At 38.0% G+C, this 17,752-nt stretch overlaps 1 protein-coding gene across 2 annotated transcripts; it reads left to right on the forward strand.

Annotated features, from left to right (window-relative positions):
* The first annotated feature begins 66 nt into the window (after positions 1 to 66).
* Positions 67 to 17,494, forward strand: SAV1 (salvador family WW domain containing protein 1). Of its 2 annotated transcripts, none has more exons than XM_039329494.1 (5): positions 67 to 404; positions 3,662 to 4,105; positions 13,867 to 14,137; positions 15,973 to 16,116; positions 16,383 to 17,494. In XM_039329494.1, the coding sequence occupies exons 2-5, from the start codon at positions 3,667 to 3,669 to the stop codon at positions 16,582 to 16,584; spliced, it is 1,056 nt and encodes a 351-aa protein (XP_039185428.1). In that variant the 5' UTR covers positions 67 to 404; positions 3,662 to 3,666; the 3' UTR covers positions 16,585 to 17,494. The 2 variants fall into 2 exon arrangements, with proteins under 2 accessions (XP_039185428.1, XP_039185427.1); XM_039329493.1 differs by having other exon boundaries at positions 68 to 439.
* The last annotated feature ends 258 nt before the right edge of the window (positions 17,495 to 17,752 follow it).

The raw sequence follows: 17,752 nt of genomic DNA on the forward strand, positions 1-17,752 counted from the left end.
CAGCCGCTCTTCCTTCAGCTCAGGCTGTGGGCGGGAACGGAAAGTTTAGTCGGGAGCTTTGCGAGTGAAGAGGAAAAGGAGCGCGGGCCGGGTGTGTGCGCGCGCGCGCGCGCGCGCCTCCTTAGAACTCTGTCGCACCCGTCCCACTCTTTCCCCCCTCCTCCCTCCCCCACCTCCCGCTCGCGCTTGGGACAGGGAGACGTGGTGCGCGCGCTTGGCGGTCTGAGGGAAAGTGGCGAAGGCGGAGGGCGGCGATGGATCCTGACCGAGAAGGAGTCGCCCGGGGACGGCGGCGTTGGTGGCTCCTCCGGCGGCTGTGAAGGGGGCGGCGGAGGGGAAAGGGGGATGCTGTCCCGGAAGAAAACGCGCGCCGACCTCTCCAAACCGGGCGAGGTGCAGGGCAAGTACGTGATCAAGGAGACCAGCCCGTTGCTCCGCAGTGAGTTGAGACCTGCTCGGGGAAGGAGGGGAGCGACGAGGGAGGAAGGGAAAAGAGAGGAAAAGAAAAAGCATCCCCTCTCCTGAGGGGAAGGAATGGGCCGAGGGGGAGGGGACGGGGGAAATCTCAAAATCGCCGGGATGCTTCTTCCAAGGTGAAGGTTGACTTTTACACAATGGTGGGAGAAGAGACCCAACATTAAGTTTACATCCCAGATCTTCTTTCAAGCTTCGTGTAAGCCAGGTTAGCTTCTACATAGGGACAGCAGCTTCGAAAAGCAGTTTTGCTCTCCCAAATGAAAGCAAAAATAATAATAATTGAGATCTTTTGGAAGATCTTTAGATAATGTTAGATCAGTAGAGGGTGCTGGTTCTCACTTGTCTAATTATAACAACAAATACAAACTACTCCTTTTTAACCTCAATTTAAGTTCTTTTTTTAAACTACTCCTGGGGTGGGGGGAGAGAACCCAAAGTAGAATATTTTGTGAACTTAGTCCTGGTACTGCTGGCAAATAACAGATATGCTCACTGATACAATTTTTCTTAATTCTGAGCATATGTCTACTAGCCAGTGTTTCATATGTTTTGGAGCTCTGGGGGAAATAATGTATATTTGCCAAGCCTGAAATCTGTCCACCCCTGTCAGAACTTCAAAGGCACAGATAGGAAACAAATTGGACTTAAATCACCTGTAGTTGTTGCTGTCTCTGCTCATTTCTTTAAGGAGTGAAAGTGCTCTTGTTCGAAGGCCAAATGTGACCTTAGCTTGTCACCTTATTATAATCTTTAAAGGATTATGCATGGTTAACCTAAAGCTTTCTGGTTTGAAAAGAAAACAGCTGTGACTGATCTCATTTCATTTGCAGGGGGAGAACAATTTTCTTTTGAATAAATTGGGGGGGAGATGCTGGTGATGATTGGTTATATTTTTCTTATCTTGTTTATATATCTAAATCTGATAGGAGTTCTCATATTTATGGTCTATCACCTGGGAAGCTGAGCAGGACATATCTTGAACGGATCTGAAATGAGTTCTTTTTATAATACATAATTAAATTGCAAAAGCCTGCTTGAGTTGATAAAATGTTCTAGTTAAAACTGTGGTTTGAATTAAATTTTCGTGCCCAGAGATGATTCAGTTTTAATATTAGCATAAAACAAGGATGGCTTTTATCTCTTTTCCATAAACTTTTGGTTGCTTTGCATTAAGTAGAAATGGAATAAGGACCTGCTATCAAGGTAAACCGTTAAATAAACACTGTTTTTATTGAAATGAAGTTCTTTGATCAAAAGAACTCAGGTAGGGACCAGTAATTTTCCTTGATTTTCTGAGTCCTGAATACCCTGAAAAGAAGTTGGAAGTTATAATCTGAATTAGCCAAATGTTTTTATTTCAAAAATAAATACTATTCATTGGAAATGTTATTATAGTTTTCAAAAAGCCTACATGATGCTGGCTGTGGCAGGGATAATTAACAAGCAATTATTTTATTATTATAAATAATTAACATTCCAATAGCTGGCTTAAATATTTTTCTTTTATCTTATAAAATTAAGTTATATCTTGTCTCAGATTTTTAGGGGAAGTGGGAAAGGTTGAAGTATAGGTTTGGAATAAAGGTCAAGAAGTCTGATCAGAGTTTAAAGAACATGTAGCAGAAGAGATACAGTATCAAAATTTCACATTAATTACTACTCAGTACTATCTCTAACTGCCCTTAGAGTGGGATAAGATTGGTTGATATACAAACTTGGAATGTGGCTGTTTTTCTGTTGACAAATTAAAAAGAAGCAAAATGAATCACATTTAATATTAATAAAGCTAGAAATAGGTTTAGATCATGCATTATATAACAATATGTTCATGGCCGCATGTATTTGTAAGTCCCATTTTTGCAGCTCTCAGATTTTCTTCTGACCATCATTATCTGAAACTGATAGCATAATTTCCTATGATTTTGAGGGGAGAAATAGATGAAGATTGTAAGATATGCGTTAAAATGGGTAAAAATGAAACTCAACACTACCATCACTGGTTTTGCAGCCCTTAGTTGCCCCAACACAAATACTAATTGTGGCCCAAGGCTTTAAACAGTGTTCACCCTATAGAGTAAACAACCTATATCAAGCAATATTCATAAGACAACAGTACAATGCATTTATATTAAACACAAAATAGTTTGTATTGGTTGTTATCTCCTCCCACCTCATTGTTTCAAAATACACTAGCTTATACTGCATTATTTTGCTATATTGGAATAATAGGAAATAATTAACTAAATTTAGTAGAAATATCAATAATGTAATGTGTCACTGTTTCAGCAATGTTTTATGCAGCTTTAATTCCTTAATTTCAGAAATAGACATAGATGATTATCATTTGTTTTGCACATCATGATAAGCCAGCATTTGGTTTGTTTGATTTTTTTTTACCTGTCTTGGGAAAGTACCTGTAATTACTTACTGATGATGTGCAAAGCAGCTCACTATCTCAGGGGTGTCAAACTGCGGGCCCGCAGGCCGGATGCGTCACGTGGAAGCCACTCTCACCCCATTGCCAGCAATGGCAAAACCAGCCCGACACGTTGCGCGACATCACGTGACATCGCGAGTTTGACATGCCTGCATGCTTAGAAAGTGATGAATGTAAATGCAGTGTATGGGTAAACAATGTTTACAACCATGTTATATCGAACAGTGAATGTACATATATCAGGAAAACTCTACAATCTAGCTATCTAATGTCTAACTGGATCATGATTCCAGAAATATCAAAAGTATAGGTTCTATTTTAGAACACCCCACAAACTACCTGAACATAATTTGACATTCATGCTTATGATAGATTCATAAAATGGCAGTGGAATACTTTTGATCCTGGCCATGGTATTTATTCATGAAGAAGTGAAATTGACTAAGTTGTATAAAAACATGTAGAATTACCTTACTTTAAAGAAAATGCTGTTAAAAACATTAAAATGCTGCTAAAAACTTTGATTCCAACATTACCTTACAAGCTTGAAACAAAATTTAAATACCTTGAGATTTCTTCCTTAAATGTTGTTGGAATTGTGCAGCTTGGGTTTCATGTTCATATAAAGGGCCTCCTTGGGGGCTCTCTGTTTTACAGGGTTTAAATTTTAATGTATCTACTCTTCATTAACATTTGTAAATATACCAAGTTCTATGTATTTACTGTTATTATAACTTTCTGCTACAGATCTGATGCCTTCATTCATCCGTCATGGTCCAACTATTCCAAGGCGAACGGATATCTGTCTTCCAGATCCAGTGCCTTCTGCCTATTCAGCAGGTGGGGACGGAGCCCTTTCCAGACATCAGAGCTTTCTAAGGACTCCAGTGCAGAGGCCTCCTCATGAAATAGTACGGCGGGAAAGCAACAGACTATCTGCCCCTTCCTACCTTGCCAGGAGTTTAGCTGAGGTCCCTCGAGAATATGGCTTATCTTCACAGTCCTTTTTAACAGAGGCCAATTCGGTTACTGAAAATGGAGATGCTGGATCCCGTTACTATTTTGGTCACTTTTATAATGATCAGAGACGACATCAACTGGGGGATCATGTTCAGGAAGAATATAGATATTATGAACATAATACTGACCTCATCCAAAGGATGTCACAAAATCAGGGAAGACACAGTTCAGGCAAGTATCATGGGGATTTTTACACATAAATTCTATTTTTCTTTTTTGGTTCTATGTAAAAATATCTAAACAGTATTTTTTATGCTTTTACTAATAGAATTCAGGATTGATTGAACATACCAACACCCGAAGCTGCCTTGCATTGGGTCACATAAGAATTGTGACCATACCTTCATATTTTTATTGACATTACCGTGATACCCTTGGCTTAAGAATCAAATTATTATGGAAAAAGCAAAAAAACTTGGGTGACAGCTGTGAACAAGAACAATACCCTATTAGTGTGTAAGAGGATCTGAGCTGAAGGACTTTGGCATTTCCTCCACTAATTTGGATAAAGAGTTGATTTCAAATAACTAGTGTAATTAACATCATTTAGTGAGCCAGCCCATGGACCCTTTTAAGAGGTAAAAGTAAAGGTTTACTCTGTCTAGTTACGTCCGACTCTAGGGGCCGTGCTCATCTCCCTTTCTTAGCTGAGTGAGCCAGCATTGTCCAATGACATGTCCATGATCATGTGGCCAGCATGTCTGTATGCCGAGGGGCACAGAACAATGTTACCTTCCCACCAAAGTGGTATCTATTTATCTACTCACATTTGCAGGCTTTTGAACTGCTAGATGGGCAGGAGCTGGACCAAGTAACGAACTCACCCCTTTGCACAACACTAAGGTGTCAAATGTGGGCTCTCCAGTTGACAAGCTCAGTGTCTTTAACTGCTGAGCCATCACGCCCCTTTTAAGAGGACCCATATGGAATCTCAGCAAAAAAAAAAAAACAAACCCAGCTCTGAAGGGTTCTTTCTCTTAAGGTCCTTTGTGTTTTGCTTGTTGGTATTTGCTTGTTCAAAAAATGAGCTTTATCATTCTGATTTAAATTTGTTAAACTAGGAACTAATGTACAGTTTTATTCATTCCACTAGACATACTAGTAGTTTTATCCTGCTGCCTCCACAGCACATTTCTTTTTTAGCCTTTTAGTATGTTATATGTTTCAAGCTCAAACTGAGGAGTTAATTTTTATTTTCATGACTGACTTTCATAATTCTTAGCAGTACTTTCTACTCTGATTCCTATGGTGTGGCCTGGCCCTCATCTAAATCTAGTTATAAAAAGAGATTCTGGTTAAACAAACCATATTCCAAGCAGTGTATTGTTTCATATCCTTATTGAAAATATTGAACCAATGTTTGAGGGAAAGAGTTTTAATTTGAGGGAAAGCAACTAATATTTTTTAATTTTATATTTTGTTATATAGCATTTTAAAACATAAGGTGCATACAGATTTTTGTAAGTATTCACTCTCATTGGAAGCTTAGATTTAGTAACAGCATCTGCATTGGTATTAATTACTTCAACCAATAAAAATTCTCATTGATTGTTCCATCTACTGTAAAACATCGTTCCAGTAATTTGCTGAATTATTCAGGTGGACTTTTGCAAACTTGAGATGAGTGGCAATGTGCTTTCTGGAGACCACTAGTATTCTCCTCCCATACATACGATTCTTCTTCAGTGTTTTCATTATTATGGACTCATGAACCCTGACATCATACAATGCAAGAGTGACCTACAGATCCATTGCTTTCAACTTAGAGTTGAGTGCTACATTCTGAAGTATTATATTCTTTGATCTTGGAAGAGTAACATATTAGTTACTGTAATGTATATTGTTGTTGTTGTTAATTGGGAAGTCGTGTCCGACCCATGGACAATGTTCCTCCAGGCCTTCCTGTCCTCTGCCATCTTCTGGAGTCTATTTAAGCTCACGCCTACTGCTTCAGTGACTCCATCCAGCCACCTCATTCTCTGTCGTCCCATTCTTCTGTTGCCCTCAATCTTTCCCAGCATTAGGCCCTTCTCCAGTGAGTCCTTCCTTCTCATTAGGTGGCCAAAGTATTTGAGTTTCAACTTCAGGATTTGGCCTTCTAACGAGCAGTCGGGGTTGATTTCTTCTTGGACTGACCAGTTTGAACACTTTGCAATCCAAGGGACTCGCAGGAGTCTTCTCCAGCACCATAGTTCAAAGGCCTCAATTCTTTGTCGCTCAGTCTTTCTTATGGTCCAACTTTCACATCCATACATTGCAACTGGGAAAACCATGGCCTTGACTATATGCACTTTTGTTGGCAGGGTGATATCTCTGCTTTTTAGTATGTTGTCTAGATTTGTCATAGCTTTCCTCCCCAGGAGCAAGCGTCTTTTAATTTCTTGGCTGCAGTCCCAATTTTGAACCATTCAGTCGTTCTAATATATATTAATAGGACTTAAATGGATTTAAATGAAGGACTTAAATTAAGCTCTGATCACTTTATAGATCACATTGTTGCAGGATCATAGATCTGAAATAGGATTTTCAAGCTTTCCCCACTGTGAGGTCTATTCTACGGATGACTTATTTCACCAGATCAGAGACAGGCAACATTTAAGAAGCCACAAGTCAAATTCTGCTTCTGGACAGGCTATTGGAGGCCATAGTGCTACCAACAGGAAAATATGGATTGAACATCTTGATGCTTTTTATGTTTTAGAGAGGTTTTAAAGATGAGAATGAAGATTTTTGAGAAGGTAATTCTACTCTCAACTTTAACTAACCAAACATAAAAGAAAAAAAACCGCTATCACTTAAAAGTATATCATTTATTCTTTGCATCAAAACAAGTATATTTCAGCAGTCTGGTTTTGCTTCTCAGAGCCCTTTTACTTCCGTTATGATCTGAATCTTGGAAAAGAAAGAATTGAAAATTTGTTTCTTAAAAAGGGTCATTTTGTTGCCAAAAACAAAAGGTTTTATTGGAAGTGTAATCTTGAGGTTCTGGGAGATTGCACGCAAGCAACTTGTTGCCTACCCTAGCTTAGCAAGATTTATTTGTGCTTGTATATTGAAAAGTCAACTTTTATCAAAATACACTGAATATTAAGCTCAAAGCTGTTTTAGTGCCCAAGTAGACAGTTTAACAATTTAGGAACTGCTATTAAAGTGGTAAGGAATACCAAACTTTGAATCTGAGAAAAAGCTTGATAGTAAAAAATATTTTTGCTTAATAACATATCAGATTAAATTTTTAATGTGGTTTTGTGTTTATGGGATGCAATAAATATTTCAGTACCACTTGTAGAATCGTAGTCCTGGGAAACCCATAAAGAGTTCAGAGTACAGCACATACTATGTTGTAGTCAATGAGATATATAGATTAATTACTGCCAGTATGTATTCATCATATCTTACTGCAAATTGTCTGGAGTAGTTTGAAGAGAGAAAGGGATGAAATTGTCAATTTTCTTCCTCCTTTTCGCAAAATATGGTTTTATTTGAAGGATTTCTGAGCATCAACAAGGCAAATTGTTTATAGTTTTCCCTTATGTTATATATAATCTCATCTTCCTGTAAGATAACTAAGACATTCCTGTTCACTCCAGAGGCAGAGCTGGAAACCTGTTGGAAAGAGATGGCTCCTTTCCCAGTTCCTCCCTCACTCCAGAGATTATGGGCAATGTTGACTATCCTTATCAGTCATATATCTTTTTTTTTCCTTTGCTTTCTTTTGCTTTCTTTTCCTTTGTCCATTTTTCCCTGAGCAAAACCCAGGGCTAGCAAACTCACAGGTAGCAACATATCAGAGCACTTTTATAATAGCAGGGTGAGCAAGAGGGTCATCTTTCAATTTCACTTCAATCAAAGCTGCAGTTCCCAAGTCATCAGCCATGAGTCCCATTGTTACTCAATCCCCTCACCAGCCTTTGCAATAGTATAGTATTCTTGACTGCAATCCCCTTCCTCAGATCCCTCTCCTTGTTCCTGTTGTAGAAGACAAGAAGCAAGTGACTTAGATATGATTGTGACACTTCTCTTCAAACCCATTCAGATCAGAAAGAGGGTGAACAATCCTTAGATGAGGAAGGGAACCTACAAGGCAGTCTTTGAGTCTCCGATTTTCTAAAAAAGTAGATTATCATGATTGCTCCGGAGATCTTTATTATTTATTTTATTATTTATTTATTTATTTATTAATAAAATTTATATGCCGCCCAATCCCTAGGGACTCAGGGCGGCGTACAAAATTAAAACAATAAATAGAACAATAGAACAATAAAATAAGTGCATTCATTACAGCATGTCCCAATCGTATCCCGGCCCTCCCGGGGACATCAGCCCCAGGCCTGCTGGAACAGGAGAGTTTTAATGGCTTTCTTAAAGGCCAGCAAGGTGGGAGTAGTTCGAATCTCGGGGGGAAGTTGATTCCACCAGGTCGGAGCCACCACAGAAAAGGCCCTTCCCCGAGGGCCTGCCAGCCGACATTGTCTGGCCGACGGGACCTGAAGGAGGCCCAATCTATGGGACCTCACCGGTCTCTGGGAACTATGCGGCAATATGCGGTCCTGTAAGTAACCTGGTCCTAAGCCATGAAGGGCTTTAAAGGTGATAACCAACACCTTGAATTGCGTCCGAAGACCCACAGGAAGCCAGTGCAGCTCGCGGAGGATAGGTGACACGTGGGTATATCATGTGTACACCCACGTGTCACCTATCTGTAAATTCCTGGGCCTGGAAGATCGAGAACCTCATCTCTTTCCCAGATCTCTGATGGGTTTGCTGACAGTAAAGTCATTCCCATGTTTAGCAACCCATCACCTCTCTTTCAACAGAGCATAGTCCCTGGAGCGTAGCGTAAGCCCTCTAAACTGTATATTTTTCCTCATCCAATTCTACACCTGCTCAAATACTTCAGTGCATCTTTTTGTGGCAACCCTGATTTCAGGAGCTATCTTGAGTAAATATCCAAAGCCCAGAAAAATTGGGAACATGGACTGTAGAACACACGAGACAAGAGCTTTAGCTATAAGAGTTTCCATGGCCATCTCAAGCTTTTGCTAGTTCTTTTCCCTGCATGCTAACCCAGCCATCTGGAACAAAGGATGTTCAGGTCACATAGACCAATTAACCAAGGTGCCCACCTTCATAGCAAATACTAGTCTGGACAGTGCCCAATTCTCAGAGGCTGGTGGCTAATATAGCTACTATAAGCAACTATTACTGTTGCTACTCTAAGCAACTATTACTGATGAACAGGAGTAGATTCTAAATCCAGAACACAAGGTCCATTTGTCAGAAACTTCTGACCTTAGTTTTGATAGGGATTTGGCATGTCCCTTTTCAAAATGTTCTGGCTTCCCTGTAGGAAAACAGGACATAAAGGGTCTTTTTCTACATAAGAAACAGGACATCAAGCCCACTCAGAAATTATTAGCAAAAAAAGATGAAACATCTATGGGGAAGAACATTTAATTATAAGATTTTTATATTATGTCAATCCAAAAATATATAAATACAGAATTTATATATTTTTGAACTTTTCTCTGATCTCTCTTTCTGGATTATTTTGAAGCTGGGAAATTAGTTACCTCATTCCACAGGAAACAGCACCAGAAATTCTCCTAGTTCTATCTTTGAAGTGAGTGTAGGAAAATGTATTTGTAATAAATATTCAAAAAACATAATGTGAACCAGGGTAGAATGGGGAGATAGTAAGACGACACTCATGATTCCTCTCTAATTCACTGAGATATAAGAGGGAGAGGGGGAATAGCACAATTGGACTTTAAGATTTTGTTATTATAGCCTCTCTCCATAAATATAGTTTTGGTCTTCCTATGGAATGTGTTTCCTGATCTGGTCTACGTCAAAGGGCTGACAGTGGGATGGAAATTCCCACTTAGGACATCTATTGCTGTGGTAGAAAAAGGACTACTGTGGCAAGTTCAGTGTAGCATTTTGGTTTGTTTGGGAAAATACGCTTGGTATATATAGCATACTCAGATTGTCAGATCTTGAAAACCAATTATTCCCATCACTTTTATTGGACTCTGATAATCTCCTTCCCTGTTGCTTCATAGAGTATAAGTTTTAATGAGCATGGGCAAGTTTGGTATCACTGGTGTTTCTGTTGTGGGAATTTGGTGGTATGACTGGCCTGACAGTGGAAGCGAAATGAAAAATTGCTGGCCAGTCTGGTTGCCTTTGTTTAATTCTGAGGTTTGAAGGCAGTGACATTAAGACAGAGAAAAGGAAGGCGAAACCACAGCTAGTGCTTCAGTTTTCTCATGGTTCCTTCTTAAGGAATTGAAATAAGAGAAAATAAGATGTTTCAGTGAAATGGCAGGAAATTACTTTGAATTCTGTTCTAAGATTTTGTAAGAAAAGAAAAGAAAGTTTGCATCTTTGAGAGATTGGAAGTAGATTGTTTCTTTTACCATTGGCTAAGAAACAGTTAATATATGAGTGGACAGAACTAAAAATGTGGATTGTCTATTCTACAGAAATAAGAGGACAAAGTAGAAATATTAAAATGAGAAAGAATGGCAGACTTCATAATATCCTCAGGTATTACTCTGTGGCTTAGACCACCCCCAAAATATAATTCCATGCTGAATAGCTAAGCTTACATTCTTTTTCACATTTTGTAGACACAAAACTTCTAAAAGAGGGTTTTCACATTTGCTGAGTAATTATAGTAGAGAAGCATTTTTATCCAATTATTCTAGTCCTTATTTTGAAATTCTTCAAATTTAGGAGACATTTTAGTACTTCCAAGAACATACAATGGTAGATTCTATACATGTATATTTCTTAGAGTGCCCTGAAATGGATGGCATTTTAATGCTTCAGTCAAAATGAATCTCAGATTCTTTTGCTGTACAAGATACTTTCTGGTAAGAAAAAGATTGGAAAAAATAGGAAAGTGCTTGTAATAGGATAGGTTACAAGATGTAAGATGATGCAATTCCCCCACCATAACATTCCTTGAATGAAGTTTTTGCATACCAGAAGTCTTGTCTGGAAGCACTCTTGGAAATATCTCATTTAATAGAGTGAGATTGTTTTAAGTCAAATCAAACCAGATGCTCATATTTCTGTCTCCAGACCCTTGTATCACAATCTCTATCTACCAAGGAAGAAAAGAATGTGTCCATACATCCACCATGACTCTTAAAAAAAGCTGGAAAATCATACTAACCAAATTAATGGACCACTACTACCACACATCCCAAAAAGCATTACATCAGGCTGTTTATTCAAAGGCAGTACCAATCACCACAAAGAAGCATCTCATACAAAGCATATTCATCCCCACCCCTTTACCAGTGCCAAACATGGACACTTACAATAAAACCTAAATGAAAGTTAGTCACCACAGAAATGAGATGAGATGAGAAAAGTTGCTAGAGTGACCAGAAGAGATAAAATCAGAAATAAGAGCATAAGAGAAAGGATTGGCATAGAACCAATCCTAAACCACATTCAAAAATAGCAAATAAAGTTGTTTGCTCACCTGGAATGGATATCTTGGGATTCCATACTGTACAGGGCATATGCAAAAAGAGAAGGCAGAACACAAGGCAGACCCAGAAGAAGATGGTAAGACAACATCAATTAACAGTGGTTGAGACCACCAGAACAACAAGAACCAGGACTTTGTATCTCCTTTGACACCCGAAGAGGAAGTAAAGTAAAGAAGTGTGTCCAATGATGTGGAATGACATAGAGTTACAATATTATTGAGCTGTCTGGGTGCAAATGAGTGGATAACTGTTTCTTGGAAGCAGCAATTAATATTATACTTTTTATCCTCTTAGCGGTATGATGCAGTATCTGCAACATGGTTGCACTGTCCCTTCATGATGACTGTACTGTACTAATGGCTTGGATAAGTAACATTTTTAAAACATAAAATGATCTTCAGAAATTTTGTTGTTTTTTTTTTTCATCCCCCCTCTCCAAAATTAACCACTGATAGACTTTGATCAAAGTGTTAGCTGTCTTCTCTTTTCCTTCTAAATTGGTCAAAGAAGCTGAGAGGGTCTCATAATTCCTGCCTTAAAATAAGCCAATTTTTCCTTAAAATCAAATACTTGGGGAGAAGCTAACAAGGGAACCTGTGATCTTTATGGGTTGATCATGTGGTGTAGAAAGTAAGAGCAATGACCTTGACATGTATATGCAAAAATGTTACTTAGGCAAAAGGAGCTGAAGCAATCCTGAGAATAAGACTATAAGAAGGCAAAGGAGATAAAGCAAATCAGACTTGCACGATTCTATTATAGGCTACATTTAGACTTCCTGTGGAATTGATTTCCTGGTCTGGTCTACCTGGAGGAACTGACCAGTCTTGACATATCACTGATAAGAGTAGTAATTTGATCTACAATGCAGTAAACATCTCTTTCAGCCATCAATGTTTTCCTCTAGGAAACTTGAGCCAGTTAGTCCTCTTGTTTAAGAGCAATAGTGTAGTACAGTGGTTCTCAACCTTTTTAATGCCGTGACCCCCCCCCAACCGGTTGTAAGTCGAGGACTACTCAACCGGTCATAAGTCGAGGACTACTCAACTGGTACAGCACCGTTTGCAGAATGGGACTTTTGGCGGGCTCAGCAGGGCAGAGACAGCCTGGACAATTCCTATTGGCTTTTGAAAGCCAATAGAATTAGACTCGATTCAAGAGAGTCTATTCTATTGGCTTTCAAAAGCCAATAGAATAAAAGGGAGTAGCACAGCTAAGGAATGGGGGGAAAAATGGCGGACTGCATTGTTTGGCGACCCCCGTGAAATGTTCATTCGACCCCAAATGGGGTCCTGACCCACAGGTTGAGAACCGCTGGTGTAGTGCATCATTTCTGCAAGTTGCCAATATTATTTTCTTTGACTTCCATTATACCTTCATCCTTTCTCACAGAATGATAGAAGACCAACAAAGGCACAAAGTGATGAGATGGTAGATGAGAACCTACCTTCCCTATTAACTTAGAAAATTAACGCTGTTTAGAATGTATTAAATTACAGGAAGTTTAGTTAAGCCAATAATTAAACTTTTCTTAGATACTGGCTAATGGAAATATCTTTTCTGAGACTTCATGCCTAAAACCAAAAGAGACCCAACTTTCATTTTGCCTCTCTTAATTTCTTGGAAAACTTTGGTTCCAAGTTTTCTGACATCTTGGAAAACTAACTCCACAATAAAAACCCTTTTGTTTCCAGACATTCAGTTCTATATGACTTGTGACCTCAAGTATCTATTTCTTTTTGTTTTCCTTATTGGAAACCATTCGAACTGGAACATTTGAAAACTCCTTTTTAGCTGCTATTTATCTAGTTTAGAAGATTTTATATGTTTGACCATGTCTTTTACATTGTCCTCAGTGTTATTGAGTCTTCTTATGGGTAAAGGAAGGTTACCGTTTTTCTTCTAAGGGCAAGCTTGTACTAAAGCTTGCCCTTAGAAGAAAAACTCTGATCCACAATTAATTGGTCATATGGTTAGCCCCTGGCTTACATTGGACTTGGAAAGTATACCAATTTAGGCCTGGTTAGTACTTAGATTTGAGACTATCTGGGAAATACCTGGGATTTAAGCTAGACTGGAGAATCCTGGTCCGTGGAATTTATTGGAACTCAAAAAACATCCTGGAAGAAGACAGTAGCAAATGACAAATGTATTGTTACAAAAAATTTGCCTTTATTTGTCAGTAAAGTCCAAAATTGAACTGACTAAAATATACTTTTCATAGTTTGTTGATGAGTATATGTGAATTTCTGAAAGCAAAACGAGAATGAATCACAGATACATTCTCCAAATAGGAACATTTACATGAGGAAAAAGGATGCAAAGGTAATATATTAGGGAACTGATCACAACCTTCTGCTTTTCTGAGAAAAAAAATTACACTGTTAAATATTATTTGCTTTATTAATATTTCATTTCCAGGCATTGGAAGGGTTGCTGCAACATCATTAGGAAATTTAACAAATCACAGTTCAGAAGATTTACCTCTCCCTCCTGGTTGGTCAGTAGATTGGACTCTTAGAGGAAGAAAGTACTACATAGACCACAATACTAACACAACACATTGGAGCCATCCATTTGAGCGAGAAGGGCTGCCTCCAGGATGGGACCGTGTTGAATCAGCTGAATTTGGAGTGTATTATGTTGACCACATTAATAAAAGAGCACAATATAAACATCCTTGTGCTCCCAGGTAATATACTTGTGATCTTCACTATAGAATTTTTGAATAGAGATAACTGTGCTACAAGCTAATCAATTTCTTTATTGCTTTTATGTATTTTCTTACTTATTTTAACTTATAAAGACTATGAATAATCAGCAATTTTGGATTTTTTATGTTTGTTCACAAAACTTGTCAAACCTGTTTGGTATAAAGCTTCAGAAAATACTCCATTTTTAATATGAACAGTTTTCTAGCATTTTTGGAAACAACTGAAGCTTAAAACTCCTTCATGCAAAAAATGGAACATTTTCAAACTTTTTAATCAACTATAGGATATTGAATAGCCAACAGTTATTAATAAGGAGGTGTCTATTATCAATCCTCCCAACTCACTTGTAGTAGAAAAATTGACATTATATGCAATTACCTCTATCTCTGTTCTATACTCTGAAGAATATATTTAAAAATATTTATATTTATTTATTTTCTCTGGCAAAGAGCGTGAGTAGACCAATGCTCTTATTTTACAAACAGAAAATACTAAAATGGAAAGAGTTGTGGTATGCCAAACCTAGATTAGAAAACTTGAACTGAAATGGATGCAGAACTCCAGGTCTAGCATTGACTTCAAAAATTGTCTGTGTTGTAAGGTCAGAGCATCACTTTTGCATCCTTCTTGAGTTGGGGAAATCTAGTCATACTGGAAACTGTATAAATCCCCACAAATTTCTAAGAAGGGTCATAATGTTTAATTTTATAATTGGCTCAAAATGAAGTCTTTAAAAAACAGAGCACTCAAGTCAAAATGTTTAAATTCCTATTACATTAATACTCCTAGATTTGTGTGAATTTAAGTTCGATATTATTAGTAATTGGAGCTTTAACAAGAGGAATTGTTGATCACTGCTATCCAGAGTTGCTGGGAGTTGGGCTGCATGTACATTTTTATAAATTATTAGTATTATTATTAATAATTCTCCTTCTCAGATGTACTTGTGCGTCTTATAGAAATTCTGCAGATCTGACAGAATGTAGTAGATTGAATTCCCAGGAGGGAGAGGGTACATTCCTGAGGAATAAATGGCAGCTAAATCCAGATAAAGATCCAGTGTGAGAGAAAGAGGGTGAAGACAGGCACTTCCTAATAGTTCTTATAATATTTGATAGATGCAGATACTATCAGATAGATGCAGATAGCAGAGTGCTTCAGTTTGGCAAGATTCTGTCTATAGATGAGGAACAATAAAGAACTCAGCTTGGAAGAATCATCATGTATCTTTCTTGGTTTTGGTGGGCTGAGACTAATTGTTATAAATCCTCTTGGGCAGAAATATTGGACTACTGTATATGCTTGAATAATTTGTATGTAGGCAGAAGGGTAAATATGAGTTTACAGAAATTAACAGCAAATTTAAATTACAACTCAGTGGCAACACTTAGCCAATGTAGGCTGGTATTCCCCCCCCCCCAAAAAAAAAACCAAGAAGAGTCAGATTTCATTAGTATTCGAGTGAGAGATTCACCACCAAACATGAATGCTCTAAAAATAATTTGGAAGGCACTACTGGAAACCACTTTCATTGTTGCCCCAAACTATATGAATGTGTCACTGAATCACCAGGAGTCAGATTGATTTGAAAGCATGGTTTACCTTTTTTCTTCTTCTAAGAAACCACTTTCCACAGTCCCTAATCACTTGCTTAAGCCAGAAGATCTGTGATTGGTCTTTGGAAGAATCTAGATCAGAATTTAAAAGTCTCAGGAGCATCCGTCTAGCCACGTCTTGTTCAGTTTAATGTTTTCTTGGTCACATACATTGCTAGATTGTGATAAAAAAGATTTGCTGGTATGTTCCTTCGCAGCGTTCCCCGTTATGACCAACCACCTCCTGTGACATATCAACCACAGCCAGCTGACAGAAGTCAGCCTATCCTTGTACCTGCCAATCCATATCACACTGCAGAGATTCCAGACTGGCTGCAAGTCTACGCTAGGGCTCCTGTGAAGTGAGTATTGCTTAAATGTTTTTTTCCCTATGCCGGATGATAAATACATTTTATAACGCAACAAATCTGTTATGTTGGAAACTTAAAGATACCAAGTGTAAATTACCAAACATATTTCTTCTCCCTGAATCAATCAATTTTGTTGTAGTAGGAAGTGTTGAGAGTGTGCTTCAGTATAATGTTATTAATTAAAATGTGTCTGACATATTCAGTGACATTAGTTTTTTTTGTATGTTTGCTTTATATATTCCTGCATTTTCTCACAGATACGATCACATACTGAAATGGGAACTCTTCCAGTTGGCTGACCTGGATACCTATCAGGGAATGCTGAAACTGCTTTTCATGAAGGAACTGGAGCGGATTGTGAAGTTGTATGAAGCATATCGCCATGCCCTCCTCATGGAATTGGAGAATCGCAAGCAAAGGCAGCAGTGGTATGCGCAGCAGCACAGCAAAAATTTCTAAACTCCTTTTTTGCTATGGACGTTGATGAAGGTTATTAGAACTCTAAAGGACTTCTTGCTCTCCTTAAAAAAATTGTGAATGAATGCTTTGGTTAAAAAAGCAGCTTCTCCATGGATCTTGCACCTTTTATAATTAACTTCTTTGTGCATCATGGCTTTTGAATACGAAATGTTTGTTGTATAAAAAGCTAGTTTCCTATTCTTAAAGCCACTATTGAGGAAAAAAGCAAGAACTTTGTGATTATTTTGTCCTTCATGTTTTTCTAGCAAATAGTTCTACTTTGAAGAAGCAAAATTTCCTTTTTCAAATGGGAAATGTCATTGCACGTTTTTCTTGAAAGTAGGCACATTTTTAAGAAATCTTCATTCCTATTGCACAATTGGTGATTTCACAGGTGGTCTTGTATCAGGAGGATAAAGAGATTCTTCTGCTGCAGCAAATGAACTGTAAAGTTTATAGCTTTCATACACAAGGTAACCATATAGGGGTTTTTCCAGCGGTTGCCTTGCAGAATAATAGTTTTCTGTTTGAACCAAGCACTTAATAAATTACTGCCTTATTTTGTTCAACTTTGTTCTGATTTGCTACTGGGCATTTGAGGAAATGCCATACGTAGGCTGGCGGAAGCAGTTTGTAGCTTTGGAAGTATTCTAGGCAAATAAGGACTGAACCAGCATTCAAGTAACTGTAAACATGATGTTGGAGGACTGAGTTCTCTTGACCATATGCAGTAAATTTTATCATAATTAGAGTAGCAGTGAACAGTTTTTTAAAACCTTTATTTGGTGGCAAAGTAGTTTTACATTCACAACTTCAGAAATTGATTTTCATCTGTTTTCATTCTGAATTGTTGCTTATGACTCATCTGTGACATCTTTTTTTGTAAAATAAATGTTTTTGTTTAAAATTTGTAATGTATTCTATTTCTAAATTTCATACTTTTTTGCCTTGTCAACAAGAGGTGGGCTGTGGAATGGATTGGCCCAAATTGGATTGCGTTCATTATCCCATGTTGAAGAAATTTAACTTTAAATGCCTCTAGATGTGGTAATGTAGGACAAAACACCATTCATAGGCCTTGTGGGGATGTTTATGCAATATGCTTAGCCAGATTACTGAATTTATTCATTTTCTGGATTCATACAAGCCATGTCTCATAAGCTTGCCT

This window comes from Crotalus tigris, unplaced genomic scaffold (assembly GCF_016545835.1).
Source record: "Crotalus tigris isolate CLP2741 ecotype Arizona unplaced genomic scaffold, ASM1654583v1 scf7180000024398.1132909, whole genome shotgun sequence".
Lineage (NCBI taxonomy): Eukaryota > Metazoa > Chordata > Lepidosauria > Squamata > Viperidae > Crotalus > Crotalus tigris.